General features: G+C 37.6%; 1 protein-coding gene across 1 annotated transcript; it reads left to right on the top strand.

Moving 5' to 3' along the window:
• The first annotated feature begins 59 nt into the window (after positions 1 to 59).
• Positions 60 to 23,006, top strand: BMS1 (BMS1 ribosome biogenesis factor). The gene is made up of 22 exons (XM_052799213.1): positions 60 to 322; positions 718 to 908; positions 2,382 to 2,461; positions 3,991 to 4,179; positions 4,566 to 4,708; positions 6,019 to 6,140; positions 6,758 to 6,954; positions 7,678 to 7,814; positions 8,385 to 9,214; positions 10,158 to 10,259; positions 11,422 to 11,579; positions 12,120 to 12,201; positions 13,185 to 13,261; positions 14,293 to 14,475; positions 16,220 to 16,408; positions 17,036 to 17,216; positions 17,757 to 17,815; positions 18,856 to 18,978; positions 20,051 to 20,198; positions 21,108 to 21,283; positions 21,601 to 21,762; positions 22,477 to 23,006. The coding sequence occupies exons 1-22, from the start codon at positions 147 to 149 to the stop codon at positions 22,711 to 22,713; spliced, it is 3,942 nt and encodes a 1,313-aa protein (XP_052655173.1). The 5' UTR covers positions 60 to 146; the 3' UTR covers positions 22,714 to 23,006.
• The last annotated feature ends 4,402 nt before the right edge of the window (positions 23,007 to 27,408 follow it).

Here is a 27,408-nt window from a genome sequence, read left to right as displayed (position 1 = left end):
TAACGTTTGCATAGTGCTGCTGTTCTCTCGCAGGTATGCTGCGTGCATACGCGCTAACTACCTTTTCTTCCAGTGCTGGCTGTGCACTGTATCGTGCAGAGGCATTCTACGTCATATTGATCGTAAACAATTGCTGAAAGAGTAAGATGGAGGAAAAAGAGAAAAAGAAGCATCACGCAAAGCATAGCGGGCCGAAGGCAGAGAAGAAAAGGAAACGTTATCTCAATGACCTAAGAATAGGAGACGAGGAGAATGCGCGGAAGAGAAACCCCAAAGCCTTTACGGTCCAGTCCGCTGTGCGGATGGCCAGGACTTTCCATAGGTAAGAAATGGGAATTGGTTATAGAGCATGTGAGGTTGGCTGGATGGATAGGTGCTGGCGGCAGTTTCTTTGTTACTCTGCATAGAAATATACGTACTGTAATTTTCACTGGTGTGCTCGTGTAGCTTTCATCATTCAGCAGCTCGTGTTGTAGTTTATCCGTGTGTCAGGAGCGCGATGCTTTCCGCATCTGCGTTATGTGGTACAGCTGTGTTAGTCTTAATGGAAGAAAAGTGTATAGCTCCTTAGACTTGGTGGGAGTTCCACACACATATTAGTATCTGGGCTCTTGGCAAACCTTTGTGTCCAAGCTTTTGCAAATACTGAAGACTTTCAAGGAATAAATGTTACTGGTTTTTAAGTTCTTGTATTTATTTATTACAAATGTCTCTCAGAACTCAGGACTTGAAGACTAAAAAGCATCACATTCCTGTGGTTGACCGTACTCCTTTGGAGCCACCTCCTGTGGTGGTGGTTGTAGTCGGCCCTCCCAAGGTTGGGAAGAGCACCTTAATAAAGTGTCTCATTAAGAACTTCACAAGGCAAAAACTGGTTGAAATTCGGGGTCCTGTTACAATTGTCTCAGGTGAGAACAAAGATATGAGAAATGGAAATGCTTATTTTACACTCCTCGTTTGTCTTGCTTTTAGAGCCAGGACGTGTTCATGTTCTCATAATTTTTGGCCATTTTGAAGAAATCATTGGATGTGTTGTCAGGCATACTTATTAACAGTGAAAGAATAGTGGGATTTAGGCTTCTGGGGGAATTGTTCCTCTAGACTTGTTTTCCACCCTGCTGGGATCCTAATTCTGGGTGTTTTGGTGGTTTGTGGTTGGTTGGTTGGTTGGTTTTTTTCCCCTTTCTGGATTTTTTTTCCCAGTTTCTTCTATCCCCCCCAGTCTTCTCCCAAGTTTTCCTTTTCCACTGGGTTCTGTTTTCCCTTTTGAACTGTTTTCCTCTGGCTTCATCCTAACCTCTGCACGCATTTCCCATTCTTTCAGGTTCCCTGTCTATAATCCCGTCTTTGTGTCCTTTTCTTTCTTAAGCAAAGAATTAGTTTGCCTAGCCATTTCCAGTTATGTTTCTCCACTTCACCCCCGGTCAGTTCCTTTTTCCTTTTTGTTAAGTTTTTAGTCCCAGTTTTCACTTGTCTTACTCTGTTCCCTTCATACTTTTCCCTGAATATTACTGGGGGGATTGTTATGGTGAAGGGGGAGTACAGCCCACAGCAGCTCAAGGAACCAATTTCTAAGGGAGATCTTGCCTGGACGCAGACAACTGTATGTTTGGTGCAGTTAGACTCTTCAGAGACTTTAACAAATCTCCTTTTTTTGCAAGGAATGATTGACAAATACGGGAAAGTAGAAATGGCAAGGAAAATTCATGTGTTAAATTGGGCTTCCTGATTGGTCTATTGGGACACAAAGGTTGAATTTTGCAATTGATAACCTGAAGAAAAAGAACACAATACCTGTTGTCTATAGTTGTTTAAAGTTTTTTATTCCTGTTGTCGAAAGTTCAGTTAGCTAACTCAAGTTAATCAAGCCAAGTTAACAGTGGGTACTTTTTTCTCATTTGGATGCATGTTAAGAAATTTTTTGGTATGTAAATCTAGCCCTTTTTTTAAAGGCTAGAATGGAGTGTATTTTTCCTAATAACATCAAAAGAACAAAAATATATGGTAAAATAAAATCCATAGTATTAACTCTGGGGCGCTAAAGAGAAAAGAAGCAGAGACTTTTTTTTCCAAAGTGAAAAAAAAACAAACCACTTTTTTTTTTGCTATTAGCAGTGTTTTTGGAAAAGACTGAACAACTCTCTTGAAAACATGTACTCAACCTGATAATTTTAAACCAAAAAGTTAAAATTTAGTGCAATTATGAACATTTGAAAACAGGCACTTCTACAATGGTGCAAGTTGGACAATCTGTATGTTAGACAAGAATTTGAGTCCCAGATACTCTTTAGGAACTTCAGGAATGTGACCTGAAAAGAAAACAGTGGACTAATAAGTTTGCTCTCTCTGTTTCAGTTTTTGATTCTTAATTCTGTTTTCAGGTAAAAAACGCAGGCTAACTATTATTGAATGTGGATGTGACATTAACACAATGATTGACCTGGCTAAAGTTGCTGATTTGGTAAGTTAACAACGGCATGTGATTTCTACTATAATTTATATTGAAAATACTACTTTTGACTGGACTGCGCCAATGTCTGATTTCTCTACCCATTGCTATCAAAGGCAAAACTGTCTTTGGTTTGAGAGAGAACAGGACTAAGCTCAACAATAGACCTAATATTCTGGAGCAGCCCCTAGGACTTTCCTTATCCCGGCGGTGGTGGGGAATAAAGTGTGTGTATGTGGTGGTGGGGAGGATGTGGAAGAAGGGAAATGCAACTGAACTTCATTGCTAATGCAACTGGTAAACTTAGTGGAAGATCTAATAACAAGCCAAGGTGATAAAGTAACTTTTCATTAAGGGATTTGGTCAAAAATCTGAAAATGGTTTTTAGTCAAGAAGTTTTCAACTAATGTATAAAGTAGAAATATGTATTAGTTTACTAGTTGGTTTTATTTGATGCACTCTGATGTCTCTGTCTTTGAAGACAGCTGTGTGGTAATACGACTGATTTCAGTGGAGTGTGGTTACTGTTGTAATTTACTTGTAACTTTTGGTTCAGTGGATTACGTCAACTGATCTTGGGGACCTAATGCATGATCCATTTGTCTATTTAGAATTTACTTTACATGTGGATTTGGAGTGTATTATAACTGATTAGGGTTTGGGATCCTTATCTAAATATTAAGTATCTAAATATCTAAATGCATGTGTGCACTAGTCCAGATATTTTTCTACTTGCATGTTTTCTACTTGAGGAAAGGAGATGTATTAAAAAATACAAAAATTTTTTGTTAGTAGATGTGACAGATGTTTGAGACTTTGCATGCACATGGTGATGCTGAGAATCTATTTGGTTTTATTGTTAGGAGGCTGAGATTACATAATCGCTTGCAGATCTCTGTCATCAGTTCCCATGTGTTTTAAGTTCTAAACTGCTGAGGCTCTAATACAACTTTGCTTCCATTTTTGTGTGACTGTTGGGTGCTGTTTTCCCATATCAGTGTGTTTTAGTGATGTGTAACAGTAATTGCAATGTGTGAATTAAGTTTGTCTCATTTTTCCCAAAGATGTGGCCTTAGAGGCATTAGTGCATCTGAGATACAGATATAAAAATCTTATTATTATTTTTTCAGACATTCCTGCAAATATTGAAGGATACTCTATTTTGCATATTTTAAATTTTCCAAGTAAACACCTCTTCAGAACTTATTATGATACTGTATGTTACTGTATTCATAGAGCAGCCTTATTATTCTATAGTTTTCTTGAACACAATGAGCAAATCAAATCTATATAAAGGAGATTTGACTGACTGGAAGAAGAGATTTGATTTCATAAGCCACACTAATTTCTAAAGCAGCTAAGATCCATACTTTAATTAAAAAGCCAAAGTTGATTTTCAGGTTATATGAAAATAAAGAACAAAACTTCTTGCAAGACTTTGGTTCCCAAGAAGCTTATGACTTTAAAGGTGTGGTCTTCGAAATTGGTTCATGTGGGCACAGTGGTATTGTTATAGTGAAATGCTGATGTTGTGTTTTCAGGTTCTAATGCTTATTGATGCCAGCTTTGGATTTGAGATGGAAACATTTGAATTCCTGAACATTTGTCAGGTACATGGCTTTCCCAAAATTATGGGAGTTCTTACCCACCTGGATATATTCAAGAACAGCAAACAATTAAAGAAGACCAAAAAGAAGTTAAAGCACAGATTCTGGACTGAAGTGTATCCGGTATGATATTCAACATTGATTTTTCCATGTATTTTGCATTGTGGAAGCTAAATTAAAAATGGGGCAATACTTCTGTGTTCTATTATGTTCTCACATCTTTTAAATAATACTATAAATGGGCAAATTATGAAATCTTTCTTCTATTTGCTAAACTACTTGTGTAATTATTCTCTCCCAGTGTGACTATGTGACTCGCTACTAAACGTGATACTAGTAAAAAGGGGGCAATTTTCATATTGAAGTAAACTAGTTAGTATGATCTTTTGGAAGCGGTTGTAACCTGCAATTTCCAATTATGATTTACAAATGAGAATTGCATTACCTTTTTTAGTTTTGTAGATATTAAATTGATGATTAATGTTTTTATGTCTTTTTAATGTGTTTAGGGTGCTAAGCTGTTTTATCTGTCTGGGATGGTTCACGGAGAATATCAAAAGCAGGAAGTTCACAATTTGGGGCGTTTTATCTCAGTTATGAAATTCCGACCTCTTACTTGGCAAACGTCTCATCCGTATGTTCTCGCAGACAGGTGTGTGCTTTTCTCTCTGTTCTTCAATCTCAGCATAGATAGCACCTTGCTGTTTAAAAAAGACTGTAATATTAGAGCCAGTCAGCTCTATGTGTGAGTGGGTATTTAGTGTTATCTAGATGGCTTTAGGGAAATGAAAGCATACTTTTCAGGTTTGTGCCAATAACTTTAGCCATTCAGTTTTCACTTGCATGGGATCCTGTAGTTAGGCCTTTGATACATTGTAAATACTTTTGAAACACAGGAAAAAAAAAAAAAGATTAAAATAATCCTGCTTGTTGATGATTATATTGAATATCTGTGGAAAAGAAACAGTATTCCAGCAATTTAACAACAGCTGGTGAATTGGTCATCTGAGTTCCCTGGAACATCCCTCTGCTCCATCTTCATGTATAGCATTTGATTCACAGTCTCTTTGAAACTTGAGTGTAATCTTGATGGTGGCTGTGCCTACCTAAGAAATTACCTCACCTTTCATATTTTATTGTCAGAATGCTTACAGTTATGACTGAAGTCCCACAAGAATCCAAGGTGCCTAGAACAAGTCTCTCTAAAAGTTCTAATTCTTTAGAAAAAATTGTCAGAGAAGAACATAAGCATCATGCTAAGTCCTGCAAAATACAGAAAGCAATGAGAGGGAAAATGAGAAAAAAACACTCCATAGTCTTTCAGTAACATTGTTTTAGGTTGCTATAACTGTTACAGTTATTTTGGTTGTGGGGTCACTTTTAAGCTGATCTGCAGGCAGAACATGTGTCCCATCCTCTTCCTTGGCTGTGTGTTTGTTTTGCCTCCCTTGTGCAGTGTAGAAAGAAGCTCTGGAAGGAGTTCCTTCCTCATCTGCCTGATAACAGCCATTCTTTCCCTCTCCTCTCTCCTGTGGTAGTCTTTGTGTTGCTCACTGCCATTAATAGGGAAAAGAACGTGGTGTGTGGCTGCAGGGAATGTGGCTTTCAGCTGTTTTCCCTCTAATGGCAAAATTGATTTGAGGAGGGTTGTGTGTGGAAAGTGTATAAGCAGTAATTGTGCTAAGAAAGCAGTACATGTTTACTGAAATGTCAGTAAGTCTTCTGGAAATATATTGTTGAACGTGATTATACAAGTTTTAAAATATAATTTTAAAATATTTTTGGAAGCTCTTTTTTCCATGGATTTTTTTTTTCTTATGATCCTTCTATTTTAATTATTAGAGTCTGCAGAGCATGCAGTCGCAGCAGTGATGCTGCAATTCTCTTTTCTTAAATTACCTTTTTTCAAAAGTTACTGTTAGGACTGCTGGATATTCTAACTTTTTTTTGAATGTTGGGTAGAATGGAAGAGTTGACAAACCTGGAAGATGTTCGAATCAATCCCAAATGTGACAGGAAGATATCACTTTATGGATACTTGAGAGGAGCACACCTAAAAAACAAAAGTCAAATTCATATGCCAGGTAGTTTATCGGGTTCTTAAAACTGTTTTTGTACTGGTCTGTGCGTAACAACATAGCTGTTGCTGTTTTTATTGTGGAATGAGTTGTATCTTTAAACTGTTCATTGTAAACTCGATTTTTGACCTTTCTAAATCCATGTTATGCTTTTGGAAATTAATTTTCATAATACATCTTCTTGTAAAAATAAATCCTTGTGAATACTTTTGCTTTTAATTATGCAGTTTTGTAAATTGTTATGTAAAATTTCTCATGCTCATTGAATAAATTTAATATTTTAAGTGAATGATTTACAAGCTTAAATTGGGCAATATTTTAATAATAAACTTACAGACCTACTCAGAAAAGCGAGTTTCTAGTTTTCTCATTTAAAAACAAGCAAACAAACCCAAAGCTTTGCAGTATTCTGGTGAACTTAAGAATGCTTCTCGAAGTTCAGTGGTAAGGCAGAAGAATTGGATGTTCGATACAGAACTCGCTGTTGATGAATTGCTGAATGCTAGAGTGTCTTGTTTTTTTGTTTTTGTTTTTTTTTTTTAAATCTCTTCATGGTGAATTGTACAGATTTCAGAATCAAAACTTTGTGAAAACCTTGTTACTTCCCTTGTCTGTCACCCCAGGTGTAGGAGACTTTACTGTGAGTGATGTGAGTTTCCTACCGGATCCCTGTGCTCTACCTGAGCAGCAGAAGAAGCGTTCTTTAAATGAGAAAGAGAAGCTAGTCTATGCCCCCCTTTCAGGAGTTGGGGGCATTGTATATGATAAAGATGCTGTTTATATTGACCTTGGTGGAAGCCATGCTCATGAAAAAGAAGAGGTAAGGGAATGCTGTTGGTGACTTGAATTCTCTTGCAAAATGTAGTTTTTATCCTTAGAGTCAAAATAAGTGTTTAAAAATAAGCTGCTTTAAAATAATCAATCTTTATACATTTGTAGTTGGTAACTTTTTTTTCCTCTGGTGATTTCAGAGGAGGGATATTTTTATTATCTCTGTGTAAAATATTGTGCAAAACATTTGGAGGATCAGTTAATAATAAGTACCTAAAGTTACTTTCATTAACTTTCCAAGCATTGTATTAAGATTTATAAAAACTCCTGGTACTGGGGTATTATCACTCTTATTTTGCAGGGCAGGGTCTTTGTGGGAGAACACTTACGGGATTTGACTGGTCAAAGGGAGAGGTGGAAAACATTTGCATACATACATTAAATCCAGCTCTTTTCCCCTGTATTGTGCTACATGTTAAATATGTTTGGATCTACGATAATGTGTGCTTGCTGATATTTACTGTAGTGGTTGTATACTGTGAAGGAGGCCCTCTTTAATTTTTCTTTGTTTAATATTGTATGCATTCTTCAAATGTGAAGAGGGGAAGGGAGACCTTGCTATTCTGAGAAAATGTTTATTTAAAATGCTTTGGAATTTTTTCTTGCATATGCATATTTCTACTATTCTAGGCAGATTAATGACTCTGTTAGCTGTTCACTAGACATTTGTTTATTCATTTTAACTGAAAAGTAAAAAATCTTGGCTTTCCAGGAGGAAGTGAGACCAAATCATGAACTAGTTCAGAGCCTCATCTCCACACATTCAGCCATTGATGTTAAGATGGCGTCAAGCAAGGTCTCTCTCTTCATGGACTCTAGACCCTTAGGTTCAGAAGATGTAGGACAAGAGTAAGTTTTGAATGCTGAGCAGTGTTTGAGCATGAATGAATCTCTAATTTCAGGCTCTAATTCAGGAAGAATTCTCAATAGAGCACCATTAGTTGAATGGCTTATTGCCTAATTCTTCCTCTTCTGAGACTACTCATATGCCACGTGTATTTTGAGATAGGAATAAGTGATATTAGAAAAGTTTTGCAAGCAGTATAGCCCTGCCTTCCAGGAATTCCTTGCTGTTACAGCCGTAAGTAACATACCTCTGTTTTTCATCAGAGTTTTGGAGAATGGCAGTTATAATCTTCAGTAGAATTCATTGTATAACCTATTTGCATTCTGTGGAAAATGAAGAAATTTCTTGGAATTATTTATGGCTATAACATAGGGTATATTCTTGAATTAAGACCCATGTTCTGTACTTAAAGAACTCCTTTGCCTTTTTAACATTCTCCATAACCTCGGTCTGTTTTTAAAAAAAAATTAAAAAAAAAAAATTTTAAAATATTGACATGAAGCTTCATTGTTTCATTAAAATTTCCTTGTACTTTATCATCTTACCCCAAAATGTGATCTTTGGGAAACCAGGTTTGTGATGCCAAGAGAAGAGAGGTGGATTGATTTGATGACTGGAAGAGTACGTCGGAAGGCATTATTTGAAGAAGAGGAGAAAGAAAATGATGATGCAGGAAGTGATGAGGAAGATGAAGAAGAAGAAGAAGCAGCGGCAATGTCTGAGGATGGAAGTGATGGCGATGATGAAGATGATGCTGAGGAAGAAAGTGACAGAGAGCTGTTACGGGAAGAGATGGCTGTTAGGAGAGCCAAACGTCTGAAAACAGAGGTGGCTAAAGAAGAAGCTGTGAATGAACTGCCAGCGTTTGCAGACAGTGATGACGATCTTGAGATGAGTTCTGAAGGAGAAGGAAAAACTGCCCCTGAAGAGAATGAGATGGAGCAAGATGATGATGAGGAGGAGGAGAATGAGGATGATCAAAGGACTCATGAAAATGAAAGCTCAGATAGTGAATTTGAGGCTGCAAGCAAAAGAGTAGCTGAACCTAAGCAGTATGAAATAAATAGTGAAGATACAGAAATGAGATCACAAATCTCAGATCACAGTCTGAAAAGAAAAGCAGTGCTCACTACAGATTCAGGAAACTGCACAGCAGAAGAGGCATCGGAATCTGAGGCTGAAAACTCTTCCCTTGATGAGAGCGATGATGAAGAAGGATCACATGATGAATCAGAAGCTGAAGAGTCAAATAGGAAGGGATGCCAGCACACTCCAAAGAAAGCTGATAGTATTAGACAGACTAAACTTAAAGCTCTAGAAGCTGTGGATGATGATGTGGAGAATCTACTGAGAGAGGAAGAGGAGTATGAAGAAAAAATAGATTTTTCTGCTGACACGACAGGTAAATGATATATGTTAAAAATTTTTACTGTCCATTTTTAATTGGGTTCATTGTTAAAGGATATAGTAATTAGTAAATATTATATAATGTTGCCCCTCCAATATATATATAGTTGTTAAGTGGCAAACTTCAAGTTGGGAAACCAGGCATTATCTGCTATTAAGACTTTGATTTGCAATGTAGTATACAGGTCTTGGGTTTCCTTCCTCTGAAATAGAGGTGATTCATTTTGTAAACTTCATTGATTCTGCATACATTTCTCTAACTTTATCTTTATGGCTATGTGTGTAAAACAAATTATGATGCTCTATTACATTTAGAAAGAATAAAACATTCTTGGGGGAACGTTACTAAAATGTATTAACTACTCAGTGAGCACTGGAACAGGTTGCCCAGAGAAGTTGTGGAATCTCCATCCTTGGAGATTTTCAAAAGCTGTCTGAACATGGTGCTGGGCAACCTGCTGTAGGTGACCGTGCTTGAGCAGTGGGGCTGGACAAGATGACCTCCAGAAGTCTCTTCCAACCTCAACCATTCTGTGAGTCTGTGAAGAAGACACGTATCATCGTGAAAATAATCAAATCTGTTACTATTGCTAATATTAATCTCTTAAAATTTTGTCCTAAAATTAGGACTCATCAGAAAAAAAAAATCAGTGATATAACTTGTTAGCCACAATTTATGTTTCTGTGTATATATGGAGTATAGTTATAGTTACGGAGTATGGTTATAGTATATTGGTTTAGTGGGCATGGTTGACGGTTGGACTTGATGGTCTTAAAGGTCTTTTCCAATCTGAATGATTCTATGTTTCTATGAAAAGAAGAAACTGTGGGTTGTGTCTACGCTTCTTAAGCCTGTTGTCATGATTGTATTTAAATTTTGTAGCTTCTTATTCTTGTTCTTTCTTGAAGGTAGAATGCAAATTTTTTTCCCTTTTCAGGTGCACTTAAGTGGAAAGAGGACCTTACACAGAAGGCAGCTCAGGCCTTTCTAAGACAGCAGCGTTCAACTCCCAATCTTCGTAAACTCGTATATGGAACAGGTACAAATCTGTTGGGAAACTTGTACTGTCTTAATATATGGTAGCTTTTTAGCTGTTACCAAGTTTGCAAGTCTGAATCTTTGAGCACTGTCTTTTGGTGGGAGGCTTGAGGAGAGATAATTGACTTTTTTAGTTGCTGGTACTAATTTTCACTAATAATAAAGACAATTTTGACTTTTTCAATAAAAAGCATTTTGAGCTCATTTTCCAGACTACTAGGTTGTTACTCATGTTTTCTTGTACAACTATTTCCCTCCAGACATTTCAAGTTTGGTCATTTGTATAATTATCTGGTAGGTATTAGGCAAATCCATTGTGGTAATTGATGTGTTTCATAAAGGGATGTCGTTTGTTGGCTGTTTTGAGGAGTATCTGTCTCACAGTGACTGAGAATGGAATATTCTCTTAGGTGTGACTTAGTATTATCATGGCTGTAATAAGGGTGTTTGTCAAGAAGAAAAAGCTACCTGGCTTAAAAGGAAAAGTGCTATTTATGTAACTTGTCCTTTTTAGTTAACAACTTTTCCAGTAGTTGTCTGAGTGTACAAACCTCATCAGGCAGAACGTCTGTAGAACACAATGAGAATTTGGCTTTTGTAAACCTTCCACGGTGCAGGAGCAGGAAGATTTGCTGACAGATTCTCAAGTCTGGTATTCTTGATTTACAGATTAGCTTAATGTCATTTCTATCCACAGATTGTTTTGGTATTGTTTCTACTTATGATATTGAATGAACATCCTGTGTTTATTTATTGGGCATTATTTTTTCAGATTATTCCAGTTATGCAAATAGAACCAGATTTCAGGTTGTTCAAAGAAATTTGCACTGTGTGGAATTTGTGAAATGAATTACATCTTTCCATGTGGAACAACTGTACAACTGAAGTTCACTATGATCACAGTGTTTAGTATCTCTGTGGTTGCTGCTTACCTTATTTTGTCCTTGTGAGGGTATTAATTTAACTCTTACACTGGATCAGTATACCTTTTTCTTCAGTCTTTTATCTTTAAAACTATTTTTAGTTTTTAGTTTGCATCTTTTTTTTTTTTTTTTCCTCAAACTACTGCAGGTGTTGTGAAACATGAGGCAGAAGAGAGGTTATTAATGAATGTAATCCATGTACTGTGGGGTAAATAATTGCAGCTTGTGTGTTTCATTTAGCTGTCGAGGATGAGGACCATGAGAATGAGGATGCTGGTGATGAACTTGGGGGTTTGTTTCGTGTCAGCCGTCCAGACAAAGCATCCAAACAGAACGCTAATGCTCTTGACTGCTCCAAATTTCTGATAGAAAAGCCGCAAGATTGGGATTTAGAAGAGGTAATACCATTGGATAATTGTTTCTGCATATCCTATACTGGTTATGTCCTGGCTGTGTCTCATGAAGTGCCACTGAGTTGTCATTGAAACAGACCTATGGGAGCTACAGCCAGTAGCTAGAGTATCTTCTGCTACTTGCTGTCGTTAGAAGTATTTACTAGCTAACAGATTCCAAGGTCTGTTCTTACAGGAATGGAAAGTTAGAATAAGTCAATTTAATGCTTGGCGCTCTTGACTATTTGGTGGATCACAGTTTGCTATTTATTTACTGAAAAGTAAAAAGCAGAGGAATCCTGAGTGAAAATATGATCTGGGTAGAGACCTTTAGTGTAAAGACCTTTGAGCAAGAGTTGAGTTGGTTTCACATTCCTGCTTTTGCTAAGGCATTGTATACTTTTGGTAATGATGGCTTGATGTGGAGCTGTGTGTGAGAATATCAGATGATCCCTGAGGTAATGGAGGAGTGGGGAACATACTAGAGACTGTTTCTGTTGATGACAAGATGTAACTGTACAAGGCAACGACACTATTATTTTGCAGGTTATGAGCAGTATTCGAGACTGCTTTGTTACTGGAAAGTGGGAAGATGATAAAGATGCAGCAAAGCTGTTGGAGGAAGATGGTATGTGTAAGACTTCTAAAAATGATTAATGCATACAAGATTTTTGAGAGAAGTACAGTTTTGTAGTTACAGCTGTAGAATGTTTTGCATTAGTGATATACTTGCAAATTTTTTCAAACTATTACGTAAAGTATTATACAGATACTGATATAATAAAACATTGCTGTAAAACTCTCTACAAACAGTAGGCAAGTAGCACATTCTGGAATTTTATTCTCTGAAAAATAGGGTATATAATTTTAATTAGGAATTGGAGTCCGTAGTCATCACATGGCCATGCCAACTTTTAAGTTATGTATCCAAGTTTAGCTATTCATCCTCTATGTATGGTTTATTCTTTTGGATACTCTCGGTAGAAATAAGCAGAAATTCTTCTTTAATAAACTGGTCATTCACATTTGGCTGAGAAGTGATATCTATCTTCAGATGTTTTGGAGGTGGTGTTTTTGTTTTTTTAATTAGGAAATATTCAGAAAATTTTAATAATATGCCTGTACCTTATATGCAAAATTATTGTGGTTTGACAGGCTTCTATAAGCATTTGGTTTTAACTTAAAATTTGTCTACTGTATTTAATTTTTTATTAAGTTTATTTTTTTAAATTAAAGATAGGAGCTCGATTGGTTGGCTGGTGTCTTGTGTCGTTAGAGTGCTAACAAATGTGCTGTGTGGTCCTTTGGAATGATCTAAACTTTATTTACATCTTTGAAATCATTAAGTTAAAGGTATTGAAAGCAAAAAGGAGGAGTCACTGGAGTTCAGCTGAGAATTTTCAGCTGAAACTATAGAGAGGGCAGAACAGACTTACAAAACTGTTGATGGGAAGAAAAAAATATTTGGACTGCAACTAATCTACCACAGCAGTACTGAGAAATACACAATACTGAAAATATGAGAAATTGTATGGAACAATACAACAGTGGTTAACTGCAGTGTAACAGAGTGGTTAACTTGTCAGATATCTTGGGTGCTTATTGTTGCAGAAGAACTGTATGGAGATTTTGAAGATCTTGAAACCGGTGTTGTGCACAAAGGAAAGCATGCTGCTGAAGGAGATGAGGTCTGACCTGTATTTTTATGTTTTTTAGCAACATATATGTATATAAGTTCCTGATCAAGTGATAGGCATCCTATGTAATAAATTTAGTTTTCATGAATCAATAGGAAAGAAATCAATGGGAACAAGGAAGAAAAGGTATATGTATTACAGACTTTGGAACCTATAAATACCTAGAATGGCATGTTCTTTGTCTCAAACTGAATTGTGTAAAGTTAATTATGTAGGAGAAATCACCTCACTTATTTAACAGTAGGTGTCAGGCTTAATCAAGAGCTGGAGGATCTGGAGGTATGGGAGAAGTATTTTAAAACCAAATGTGATCATAACTGTTTGTACTATGTCATTTAATCTGATGCAGAAGATTATAGAGCTCTGTTTAAACACAACAAATTGTGGAAGCTGACACAGTTTCCTAGTCATTCCTCATATCTGCATAAAAGAGGCTGGTGGAAGCGATTTTATGCTGTGGCTTGGATATCTTCCAAGAACAGAGATGTAGTTGTCTGTGACAATACAGATTGAAAAATCAATTTTTTTTCGGAAGGAGCAACTTGATGGCTTTGCATTTCATTATAAAATTGAGGGCAACGGCATCATTTTGGCAGTTTTCAAATGGTCTGTGAACAAACTTCCTCTGCTCTGGCTTCTAACGAGTGCTGCCTTCCAGCACAGTATTACTCAGTGCTATCAACAGTTACTTTTTTTCCTCTTTTATTATGTGTGTTTCTTTTAGCTGTAGAATAACAGATAGGTCAGTTCTAGGGTCTGTTCCCTGACACTAAAATAAATGTTAAGTCAAGAAGTTTTCTCAGTGAAAAGGGATATGATGAGATCATGAAATGTTTTGGCCATTGCTGAAGTTACATCATCTTGTATGAATAACTTAATTTCTGTCTAAGATTGAAATATTTTCAAAGTGTCTCATTTGCATTATGACAAAATACAACTTAATAATATATAGTAAACTGTTAATCAGAATGGGTTGTTTTCAGTGAAACGTTTTACATGTTTGATAACTTACTGTTGATTAGTCTGGAAGTGAAGAAGAGGAGGAAGATGGAAAAATGTCCAAACCAGAACCTGAGGAGGAAGAAAAGAAAAAGGAGCGCATGGACAAGAAACGGAAACTGAAAGAAATGTTTGATGCAGAGTATGATGAAGGGGATGCCACATACTTTGATGATCTTAAAGAAGAAATGCATAAACAGGCACAGGTACAAGCTGTTAACTTGGCAATTTATCTGGCTCTACATCTTCAAAAATATCCCACAGAGTTTGCCTGAAGGTTTTTTCCTGGAGACATGCATGACATTCAGGAGCTACTTCAGAAAGTACACAGAAAGAAATACATGCTTGTGATTTGTTGTTGTTGGGTTTTGTGGTTTTTGTTTGTTTGTTTGTTTTTTATGGTTGAAATTTTTGATTCCATTACCTGGAAAGAAAAACAAGCCAAACAACTGAAAGCTTAACTTAAATTGACTTAAGTAGTTAACCATATTCTAAATCACGGAATAAGTCAGGATGTGTCATCTAAACTTCATCTACTTAAAAGTTTTTAACAGTTATCCATTTGTCCCTTAGTGGTAGAACGAGCATGACAGGTCTCCAAAAAACCCAACCAACAAACCAAAACGTGAGAGAGAAGGTTCCCCTCCAGGTAGGGGCAGGGTGGGGGGTGGCCAGGGAAGGCGTTCTTTTTTGTGTAGGAAAGTGAAAACCCTTCTCATACTAATTTGTGTCAAATACTTTTCTGGTGTTATTTTTAGTGTGATTTTTGCAATGTTAATGGATAAGTAAGTTCTGTGTGGCAGTCTTTTCATCAAACTGTCAAGTTATTTTGAGGAAAAAATAATTGAGGACCATTGCTCTGTAGATGTGGTAGGAGTCTTCAGGGTAACTATATCTAGAATTTGGAGGTGTTGATTTTGCTCCAGGCCTTGGTTTTTTAGATAAAATCTTGTAAGCTTAAAAGTAGCTTCTTTCTTTGGCTGACTTGGAAGAGCATTGCCTTACATTGCTAATAACTTCACTGTCTTCTCTTCTGACAAAATTTTGCCCTGAATAGTCATTAAATTAATCGTTACCTTCTTGCATTAGCCTCTGTCATAAGTGATCTTAAGAGCTCTGGTATGCTGATGTACTTACTAAGAGCACTTAAAGTGGAAAGGACATTCCAGTAAAAGAATAGAAGACAATTTACAACTGTTTCACTTGAGGTCTGTTACAGAAATATATATTAGCAATACTCCTACTGCAGAATGGAAGGGCAAGGATCTCAGACTGGGGATGTGTAAAAGCTTCTACAGAAATACACTTGGACCAGAAGATCTGTGCCATATCTCAATACCTTGACAAATTAAATTAATAATTAGTTTGCTTAAACTTGGTGTCCTATAGGTAGCTGAACATCAGGAGCTAGAACAGGAGGGTGAGGCTTCTGTTATTCCCAAGGATATGTTAAATATTTACACAATATCTGCATTCATATGGTACAGAAGAGCTTTAAAAGACCATTTTGACGATACACAGTGAGAGAATGCACAGAAATATTTTTAAGCTGCTGAGTAAGATAGGAGCCGTCATAAAGGGACACCTTAAAGATCAGGACATTAGCGTTAAAAGGTACTTGGGCTCCTAAATCAAAAATGTACTTTTGACAGTTGTATCTTTAAAATCCAAAGTCACTGGAATGAAAGGTATATCAGAAGTCATTCAGTCATTTGCTTCTCTTGGGTAGTGTCTTTCAAGTAGACTAACAGGCCCACTTGGGATTTCAAATTGGAAGGAATTCATGGTGGCAGAGATCTTGCTCTGAATAAAAAGTCACAAAACCTGTCAGATCTTTCGCAAAAGATTATATAAATGTTAGCATGTTTTAAATAGAACTGGCACCTCATGAACAAGTTGTTAATGCTTGAATTTTGTAAAACACATGGTGACTTCCTCTTTGTCACATAGCTTAATCGAGCAGAATTTGAAGATCAAGATGATGAGACCAGAGTGCAGTATGAGGGCTTCCGGCCTGGGATGTATGTTCGAATAGAGATTGAGAATGTCCCATGTGAATTTGTCTTGAATTTTGACCCTCATTATCCTATTATCCTGGGTGGTTTAGGCAACAGCGAAGGAAATGTCGGATATGTACAGGTATGTAGCCAAAGCTGTGAGTGCACTTTATATCGGTACAGGTATGCTTCAGAGTGTCTGGAGTTACTATTTATTTTCTGTCTACTAAAGATACTGTAAACACAGAGAGAAACCTTTTTCTTTTGTCTCTTGAATAAGGGATTTGCTTTTGACACAATTAACTGTACAGTAGCAGACACTGGATTTTTACAGGCTTAATTGGATAACTGGAAGAAGAAGTTACTGTTGTTGAATGTTCATCTGCAGACATGTCTCAGGACTAAGGTCTGATTGTGATTGCTAAATTGCAAACCTAAATTGCACTCTGAGGTTCATGGTCAATGGACGAGTGGCTATAGAGAAGTTACTAGCACATATATATATATATATATATATTTTTTTTTTTTTTTTTAGTACAATATTTGCTTGTATGCATACGAACAGGACTTCAAACTGAGTGAAATACTGATTAGCTTTATCTTTCCAGTCAACCTAGTGTTAATGAGAATGTTTGAAGATATAAAGCTTACTGAATAAAACATTCTAGTGTAGATGGAAGTTGCTTTCAATCATTCCTGAAAATTAAGGCTTGAATTTCAGAATTGATGTTATCCTGTAATAGCATTGTTCATCTTTTCTTCTAATTAGTTGCGCCTGAAGAAGCACCGATGGTATAAGAAGATACTTAAGACACGTGATCCTTTAATCCTCTCATTAGGGTGGAGGCGATTTCAGACTATCCCCATGTTCTACATTGAAGATCACAATGGGCGTCATAGGCTTCTGAAGTACACACCACAACATATGCATTGTGGAGCAACTTTTTGGGGTGAGGGTGTTCTGGAGTTAGTGTCCTGTATCACTTAATCATTATAAAATTCTCAAGCTTTACAGGATGTATCAGGAAATACAGCCAGTAGCTTTTGGAATGAGAAGTCTTTAAAAAGTTGTGTTCTCCGTGGAATATAAAATAACACCAAGTAGTATGGGAAAATAGGCAATTGCCTATTATTTGTGATTTATTTGGCTTTTAATGAAATTCTGAGCATTCTGCTAGGTTGTATCGTATCAAAGAGGAACCTGATTTGTTGGCTGTGTACAGAGACACACTTGCACACGTTATGGGCCCAGCCCTGCAAACGTACATGAGTTTGCCCTGCTTCTGTACATGAGTAACTTCTTGTTAACCATTCCTTTAACTTCCGTGGGGCTATATATGCGAGTAACGGGTTGAATGCGTTAAACTTTTCTTTGGTTTTATTCATTGAGAATATTTGGCATGTATTTCTAAGCTTTCTCTCTTTAAATACAGGCTAGATGTTGCCTAATAAAACTTTTCATAATTTTTTTAAATTTAATTTCCTTGCAGGGCCTATCACTCCTCAGGGGACAGGATTTTTGGCAGTTCAGTCTGTCAGTGGCACAACGGTAGGTTTGTTATTGCAAAATGTTGATTACTGCTTTCCATGGGTCTTTGGATAAAATATAGATTTGGGGAAGGTTTACATATGGTAAAGCAGTGATGTAGGATCTGAGAAAGTAGTGGACTCAAGCTTTTGAAAGGTGTCTTGTGATGAGATAGGAAACTGGATGGAGGGTTGGTTTTGGGGGTTTTGGGATTGTTGTTGTCTTTTTTGTGAAGTTTGGGTTGGTTTTTTTTTTCAATTTTCATCTGCTACACTGAAAGTGACAAATACTGCTTTATTATTTTCTGTGGAAGGATTTATACCTACTTGATTTTCAGGTACTAAGTATTTAGATAGCTTTTAAAACCTTTTTGCAGGATGAGATACTGATGTTCCTGTTAAAAGTTTGCTCTTAGTGTGATTTCTCCTCATCTTGTTAGAATATTTATGGGTATCTGAATTAATTTAAATAGTGCTAAAGCAGTATTTATCAAATATGATCTTTGTTGCATATGCATTACCCAAAGGTAGATTTATGTTTACATACAACGTATTTATGAAAGCTTTGCATGGCATTGTAATGAGCACGATAGTGATCAGAGTGGTGATTATTATCTCCTTCCTAAAATACGCCTTGTTTAAGTCCTATTGCACAGTCATCTTTTTATATGTATTAAAAGGCTATTTTCATCATGTGTCCCTAGCATAATACAGTGACTTACAGCAGTGCACAAAGCACTTCTCCTTTGAGACTTTCTGTCTGAGTAAGATTCTGTTTCATAAAGAGAACACAGGTAGGTAACAAGGACTCTTAGATTGCTTCCAAGGTAATTAGAATGGCAGTTCTGAAAATCTCATTAGTGAGCAGTAGGAATGTTATGTCAGCAGCACCTCAGCTAGTCTGTACAAAGTCAATTTGCATTTGTCATGCTGCTGTACTCCTGTAAAGGTTATAAATTCTGAACTCAAACTCTAAAAAAGAGTGATATTTTATCAGTGAAATGGTTTCTTCACTGTCTGGAAAATATACATTCAGTAGTGTCTTTCATCTGTCTGTTTCAGCCTGATTTCCGGATTGCTGCGACAGGAGTTGTGCTCGATTTAGATAAATCGATAACTATTGTAAAGAAATTAAAGCTAACCGGTTTTCCATTCAAAATTTTTAAGAACACTTCTTTTATTAAGGTAGGTATGTAGGTATGTATACTGTAAAACCACATGTAACCGATGTTAGGGAGGAATGCAACCTGGGACTCCATCTGTCTTTCACAAGGCAGAAGTTCCCTGTAATTGTTGCATACTGTTCTGGATCTCAGTAGCTGCTTGGGTTTTTTTGAGCTCTCTTCAGTGCGGTCTCTAAAGGTACTGATCGTTAGCCAATGAATAAGAATTCTTGTTAACCAGAGAAAAATTCTGGAACAGTCTCCTGGCTCACGTTCAGTGTGATTTTTTTCTTTCTTTTTTTTTTTTTTTTTGTCCTGTCCCCTTCCTTCCTTGAACCCACTGATTGGTTTCCCACAGTGGCAGACACCTCTGGAGACTGTGAACCTGTCCCTGGTGTCATTCAGGCAGTTTGATCCCACTGAATTTCAGCTCTGGGATCAAAGATGACTTCTAGCAGTGCTTAGGACTTCACAATTACAGTTACAAAAGTGTTTGGGGCAGGAAGTGTTGCAGAAATGAATTTTCATTGACATTCCAGTTGTCCTTAGTTCAGCTTCTAGGCTCAGGAAGAGCTTGGGTTATTCTGCATTTGGGGCAGTAAGTAACTAAGCATTGATCTCAACAGTGAGGCACTCAAGTATCGCACTAATAAGCCTACACAGAATTTTTCCTGACTTCCTTGTGACTTACGAAAGAAGCACAAACCTTGAAGAGCTGTATTGTAGTAGTCTTTGAGCTAGCAACTTAAGGCAGCTTACTTGCTTTTAAGGTATGCTGTGTTCCAGCAAATGACTTTAAAAGAGAACTGGACAGATTCTCTTAAATATGTTCTGGTTTAGAATTGTAAATGTTTATATTTAATGCTAAGAAGTCTTGCCTGTGGTATATGACACTAGATTACTTTTAGTAGCTTACCTTAAAGTCAGCTCAGTAGGTTTATGGTATGGTCAGCACTCTTAGTATAAAGACAGTGTTATGTTCTTACTATTTCTTTATATGATATGCTTGTGGGAATTACTTGTGTTTTTGTGGCCTACATAGGTCACAGAGAGACTTAGAATCTTGAATGATGGTGGGTAATTCACACTTTTAGGGAATGTTTAACTCTCAGTTGGAAGTGGCTAAATTTGAAGGTGCAGCAATTCGTACTGTGAGTGGTATCCGAGGACAGATCAAAAAGGCCCTCCGAACTCCAGTAGGTGCTTTCAGAGCAACATTTGAAGACAAGTTGCTGATGAGTGGTAAGTTGCACTTTCCATGAAAGTTATCGCACAACTTTCATCCTGCTTCACAGATTGAAAAGCTGTGTTTCAAAATCTCTGGAATCTGATAATTGAGATGTGAATTCAAAGAGCATGAACTATCTGGTGAGATGCAGAATGAAATTTAAAGAAAGTACATTTTATGTTGGATTTCTTTGTTATACTCAGAAGTCGTATAGTATGCAGATGAAAAGGTTTGTCTTGGAGACGTATTTCTCAGAGTGTTCAAAAGTGTTTTACACAGCATGGTATGCTTTTCTTGAACATGAAGATGAATTGTATTTAGTGGTGTAAGTGCTAGAAGGACGTTTTTCTGGGAAATCCAAAGAGTGGCATTGTAACTTTAGTTAACTTTTTTCCCTAACCTTTTGGGGAAATTATGCAGAGGGTAGGGGTAAGTGATCTCCTGTGTTTACTGAGTGTCACTGTGATGTTGAGAACATGAGTTTGTGCTTATTTGGGTTTATATGACCTCTGTTTTCTTGAACCCATTGAAATTATGGATAGTGCAAAATAAAAGCAAGTTAGTTACTTTATAGAAATAGGCAGAGGAAAAGCAAATTGTTTTTGTCAGTAATAGTAGAGGCACAGATGCATATATGCACTCTGTTGCTAGTTCTTTAGTTGAATGTGAATAATGAATAGGGTGGTATTCTCAGCTGGCTGCTCTTCAGGAATATGTACTGTTTATGACTTTATGGAGTTTTGCAAAATCCGAGTGTACAAATAGTTACATTGCTTTTGCCTAATGTTGAAGAGACTTGGTATGTATACCAAACATGTGGTCTAGATGCTAGTTATCTATTCTATTCAGGCAATCCTTGCTTAGAAAATGGATGTGATGAACTGTGGTGTTACAGAGCCAAGTAATGTTTACTTTTCTTTCAGATATTGTCTTTGTGAGGACTTGGTATCCTGTTTCTATCCCAACATTTTATAACCCCGTAACATCCTTGCTGAAGCCAGCAGGTGAGAAAGATAGTTGGAGTGGAATGAAGACAACAGGCCAGCTGAGGCACGAGCGAGGCATCAAACTGAAACAAAACAAAGATTCTCTCTATAAGGTATATTTGATAGGTTGGGGTTTTTTTGTTTTTTTTGTTTGTTTGTTTGTTTTTTTAAACCAGTGATCACTGTCAAATTTGCTCTCTGTCTCAGACCTGTGCAAACTGAGAGCAGTAAAATTGGGGTGAACAGATTCATGGTTCAGTGCAAGGACATCACAGAATGTTTTTGGGGGTTCTTCTTTGAGGGGGTGGGGGTTTGGTTTTTTTTTTTTTTTTGTTTGTGGTGGTTTGGGTTTTTTCCCCTGAAAGATGGAAAACAAAATGAAAGCTTTTTAAGATCATGAATCTTGTATGTTCTATATCCATTTTTTTAGCCTATTGTGAGGGAGAAAAGGCATTTCAATAAGCTCCACATTCCTAAAGCACTGCAGAAGGCACTGCCTTTTAAGAACAAGCCTAAGAATCTTGAGAAGAAAGGCAAGACTCCAAAAGACCAGTGGAGACCAGCTGTTATCAGGGAGCCTCATGAAAAGAAGGTAATTATCACTTATTCTCAAACGAGGACTCCCGAAGAGTAAATGTGTTGCTTAGACCATTTCTGACTATTGTTTCAGCACTTGAATTTACTGCTAGTGCTGAAGACATATATGCTCCTAGTGAAAAATTATCACCTGCAATTTGTTTTGTGCCTGTTTGGCACGCAGTATGTACATGGAACTGTTGCTGAGTGGACGGTCTTGATTTTTTTAGACTACTGGGTCACCTGAAGCCTAAATATAACTTTTGTCCTTGTCACAGCACTTGCAAGATAATTCAGTTGGGTGTACTGCTCTCACATTATGGGTGACTTAAATTGGCAGCTGTGGTCTTTTATTTGACTTGTCATTGCTGTGCATTATTAACACAGACAGGACTTGAAGCAAATACTCTGCTTCAGAAATTGAGAATTACAGAGTGCTTGCAAAGGCAAGAATATCCAAACTGCAGTTTAAGTGTTCTATAGTAGCAATTAGGCATAGCCTTTTAAATAGTATCTAACAAAAATCAGAGTTAAAAAAAATTAAACCTTTGATTAACTTCCTAACAAGATAAATAATTAAACCATTTTAGAAATTGGTTAACAGGTGCAGAAATAATTAGGAACTTGCCTTAATCTCTAATTCATTATATGGCTTTCTGCTGAGGTTAAAGTGTTTCTTGTTCACCAAAACCACATTGTTTGTATATTGATTCTCTATTTTCTGTTTTAGATATCAGCCCTACTCAGTGCTTTAAGTACAGTGAATAATTACAAGATAAAGAAAGCCAAAATAAAACATCGGGAACAGCTTAAAGAATATCTCAAAGTTAAGCAGAAGGAGGATGAACAGAAATTCAAGAGGCAAAAGGAGGCTAAGAAAAAAATCTATCGCATACTGGGACAAAGGGAGAAAAAGAGGCAGAAGTCAAGCTTGAAAGGATCTAGCAAGGGAGAGAAGAGTATGTAAAATTTCATCAGATTTCAGGCCAAATGAGGAAATAGGGTAGCTGTGCAATTTTCTGTTGAAGAAACAAAAAGGCCTTGGACTACACTAGATGCGCTTTCAAGAGAAGAAAAAAATGCAAATATGTCCTTATTCATGCTCTTGAATACATTTGGCGATGTGTATAAATAAGATGTAGAAGTATGGATTGTGGTTTTTCTACATGATGACTCTGGAGGACTTTGTATTTCAGTATATTTCTATCCATACCACATGTTCTATCTAGCCAATAAAGTATTTTAATGTCAATTACAGAATATTGTTTGTTTTTAAGTGTTTTGTCTTGGTACTAGTGGACTTTGGTGGGAGAAAGAACTCCTTTGGATGTCTCTGAATGTGTTAATGTTTTGGCAGTACTTTGAGCCATTGGCCTAAATTTTGCCCTTGGCAAATCTTCCATTAAAAAGCGTGAAGATCAGCTCTTACTGGGCAGGAGTTTTGGATTCTCTAGCTTTGATGTGCTAGCAGATACCATCAGAGTAGCTCACTCCTGTGCTTAGATCATCTGGTCCTGCATGAAAGCATCTCAGTTTTTTCTACTTCTCACTAGATATTAAGCAGATCTTCAAAACTGTTCCATCCAGACCTTCTGTTACTTGACCAGTTTTTGCACACTGTCAGTAGGTCCATCAATGACTGCAGCTTTCTGGGCAAGCAGGATCAGACCCTTCTCAAATGTGTGTAACTACTTGGTGAGTTTCTGTGAGGTAAGCACAGGTGGGGTAACTTGCTTCCTTTGGGAGCATCTTCCTATGTCCAGCCAGCTTAGTTTGATGGTATGGTGTTAAGACTTTCTTAAGATGAATGGAGAGGAGAGGTAGTAGATGGTTTCAATCCTGTTAAATTATCTGAGAGTGGAAGTCTTTTTCTGCATGACAAGAGGCTTTGAATGATCATTCTGTTGGAAGAGCAGAGGAATTTATTTTTTTTTTTATGCCATATATGGCATGAAATAGTTAGTGATACATGTATCTTTAATACTTCATCCTCCAACAGGCAGTGGGTCAGATAACATCAGTAATTTCTTGGTCTCCTTCCTGAATGAGTTTATTCTTTATCATCAAGCCAAAATTCATTATTATTACATCATAGTAATATTTGCTGTCTCAGATGGGAGATCCCGTGTGGGATCAGGCTGCCTCACACAAAAGCTTTCTGCTGAATGGGTTTATAGACTTTTTTTTGAATGTTTAGCACTTCAGGATTTTCTTAATTAATCTCATAATGTTCTGTGTACTGATAGTGAAATTCTAATGCATCTGTCTTTGCCTATATGATATTAGGCTGAAGCCTGACTCAAATTAATTTGTCAGTAATTTTTTTCCCCTCTGAGATTAAGCTGAGGTCACGTGAATATGAAAACATGGTTTATGCTTAAATAATTGAAGATTCTCTGCTGAATAGACAACTGCTGCCTTCAGAGATTTACAATAAAGCTGTTGGCTTTTTTTTGCCCCACAGAGTGACGCAGGGTGGTCCACCATGACTTTGTTCTGCAGGGTTGTTACCTTTTCTGTCATACCATGCTAGGCGAGGCCTAATCTAAACCATCAAGGAAGTGTTTCCTATTAATCCTATTTTTATGCCGTTGTGATCAAACTTCCATCTTACGTGCTGTTGTTTGCATCTTCCATGTATTCACATGTGACAAGTAGTCGTTTTTTTGAGCGCCTGAGAGGTTGCCACTGCAACACTTGACTTGAGGTTTCACGTCTCTGATTTATGTGTAATGAAAAATAATTCTGATCTAGTTTTGTTCATAATAGCTCTGGTAAAGACAAAAATGGGGAAATGGTGGACTTCAGTCTTGTTTTCATTGTGGAGAGAACCACTCAGAGCGCCAACTGAGCATGAAGATGTTTCACCTGCGAAGACTATACAAGATACTTGTTCTGGATTGTACTTTTTTTTTTTAACTCTTTAGGTAGCCCTTTTCAAAGGGAGAGAAAATTTTGTAAATTTAACAGATTGTTTTAAAGTAAAAAATAAGTTTAATATGCAGTGGGTTGTAGATAGGAGCTGGTGTGTGTTGTGAGCCCTGCTAAAAGAAAGGCAGAGGTTTTGCAATCCCTTGCAGTGCTGACATTATTTTGGAAATTGAAGAGAGAACCAGTTTAGCAATTGTGCCAGCAGAGCCTGGCTCTGCTTTGGCTGGAGGAGGCCTCGTGCTGCCCAGGCATTGTGACGGGGAGCCTGGCCAGGGCCTGTACGTTTGCTAAGTGTTCCTGGGCCATGATTTACAGTGCTGCGGAGAAGGTCAGTGTAAATCCTCTGCTCCAGCGTGAGGGAGCGCCGTACAATGTATAGGTTGAAATCATTGCAGTATTTGTCTGAAAATGACAGCTGTGCTACAGCCTTTGCGTAGCTGGGAGAGATGTTTATTAATACTGTATGTAAGGAGAGCTGCCAGAGTCCTGGTAACAAAGGTATTTGTTTTTCGTCCAGAAAGACTAAATAAAACCTTGGTTTTCATAGTAACAGCGACCTCTAATAGTGCTTTTGACCTGTTTTTTAACATTGAATGTTTTAGTTTTGCCCCGGCATGAGAAAGGGCAGTGGTTAGCACTGAGGCGGTCGCGCTGGGCCGAGTGCTCAACGCCTCCCCGGTGCTGCACCGGCACCCCTGAACCCCGGCTGAGGGAGGTTTGCTCTGGAGAGCCACTGCGCGCCAGCCTGGCGCTGGTGAAAGCTGCTGGCCTTGGAGAAAGCGAGGGCCCTGCACTATGTTAAGTAACCTCCAAAGTTATGTAAAAAAAGTTATGTCTGTATGTATTACATAACCGAATGCCTCCCCCTGTCCTCAGAAACCCATTTCCCGCCACTGGGCTGGGCTGGTGGCTTGTGTTCCCCTCTTGCCTGGGCCTTCAGTAGGGAGGAGGCCGAAGCCTGCCCTGCAGGCTGTGTCCCTTACTGCAACCAAGTAAAACTGCTGCTAGGAAAACAAAACCAATATTTACTTCTCCTTGTCAGCTGCAGAAAAAGCCTGAGATATTGTAGGGAATTGCTGGCAACAGTCTTGTGCTGGCAGGTGGTGGAACAAGGGGCTGAACTGTTCTTATCTTGGATAAACCTAGTCAGTGCTGCAGGAGGTACAAATAATTAGTGATCTTGTTCATGATTAAGCCCTAGGCAAACATCAAAACCTGTAACAAAAGCAAAGTCTTTTGTACGATGATTTCCATGTTAAAGGAGAAAAAAAAAAAAAGTAATTGGTGGGTAGAAGGCACAGTATAGGTCTTCCAGGTGGGGTAATATGAAATGAACTGTATCCCAAAATATTTCAGGTAGGAGAGGATGCTAATTGCCTGTGAGCAAGGGGATTTCATCAGCAACGGTTCAACCTATGAGGCTGCAGAAACGTGTAACTTGGGAGAAAAACTGAAATTGCAAAGAAACAGGCCATATGAGGTTTTGAATTAGAATTAAAAATAGATGAGATGTGAGTGGGTGATGGAGTACAATCAAGAGGGCAGTCGTGTTGCTGATGGGGATCTGTTACCCACAGTGCTATCTGTACAAATGGTTAGCAAAGGCTAATGCTAGGTGAAGAGCAGCTGGGAGCTGGCTTTTTAAATAAAAGCTTTCCTAGGAAGCATAAAGCTAGATGAATGATAGTTTCCATTTTGGGTTAACTCTTTGGATTAATTTTGCAAGGTTTAGACCTTATTCCTCCTAACTCTTAGTGTCGCTTCAGTGTGATTTCAAGCTGGAATTGGTGATACATATACTGGAGCAGATGAGGTCTCATGCCCTGTCCCAGAGGCTGGATTGTGCAGTGGGTATCTGGCAAATACCTGCTAAGGCGGTTTGAAAAGTGTCTGTCTGGGCATCCCCAGTCCAGTTGCTCATTGTGTGTTCAAGACTTCACCCCACACATTGGCAGGTCACCATGTTCTTTACTTGTGGTGGAAAACTCCTCTCCGACTGACTTAAGAGGTGGTATAAAATACGTGTGAAGATAGCTGGCTGTATAGCTATGGGAGGATGTAGGAATCATATCAGGGCTAAGTAGCGTTGAGAGAATTATTTTATATCATTTGCTATTTTAAAATGGAATTACATCTTTGTAATGGTTTGCAAATAAAACCTCCATTCACATTGTATTTCAAACTAAGTTAATGTGATATTGTGGCATAGTTATTGGATTCAATTTATATAATTAAAGTAACTATGTTACTGTCAAAATACTTTTGTGCTGTGCGTAATGCTCAATGTTGCTTGCATATACAAAGCTAAGGCCATTCTTGACTTCATCACTCAAACTAGGCTGTGTCTGTGGTGGGTGGTGCAGCTAAATACAGAGGTCCTGCTTTTTTCACAACTGCTATGGACCCACAGCTCTATGTGAAGTCATTGACATCTGTACGTGTCCATTGCTGCTTCACATCAGGACTGTAATTTGGTCCTGGCCACCAACAAACTGTTTGCAAAGAGTCTCAGGGTGTTGTAGCATTGACACAAACTAAAGCAATTAGACATATTAGACACTGGTTTCTCTGCAACTGATTGTAAACAGTATCCTTGCTGTAGCTTTAAAGGTCACTGTTGATGGAGCCTCGCATTTGCAAACACCAAGCTTAATTTGTTGTCTATTTTAATGTATTGTCCTGAAGTTACTGGGTTTTGAGAACATAGAATCTATTAAGAAGCTTAATAGAG

This window comes from Harpia harpyja, chromosome 10 (assembly GCF_026419915.1).
Source record: "Harpia harpyja isolate bHarHar1 chromosome 10, bHarHar1 primary haplotype, whole genome shotgun sequence".
Taxonomy (NCBI): Eukaryota; Metazoa; Chordata; class Aves; order Accipitriformes; family Accipitridae; genus Harpia; species Harpia harpyja.
The sequence above is the reverse complement of the archived record's forward strand: the minus strand, read 5'-3'. Positions and strand labels throughout refer to the sequence as shown.

Coding starts and splice junctions, on each gene's coding strand:
- BMS1 (XM_052799213.1), top strand. CDS start 147: ATGGAGGAAAAAGAGAAAAAGAAGCATCACGCAAAGCATAGCGGGCCG. Junction 16,409..17,035: donor GAAATGTCGGATATGTACAG/GTATGTAGCCAA, acceptor TCTTCTAATTAG/TTGCGCCTGAAGAAGCACCG. Junction 21,284..21,600: donor ACAAAGATTCTCTCTATAAG/GTATATTTGATA, acceptor CCATTTTTTTAG/CCTATTGTGAGGGAGAAAAG.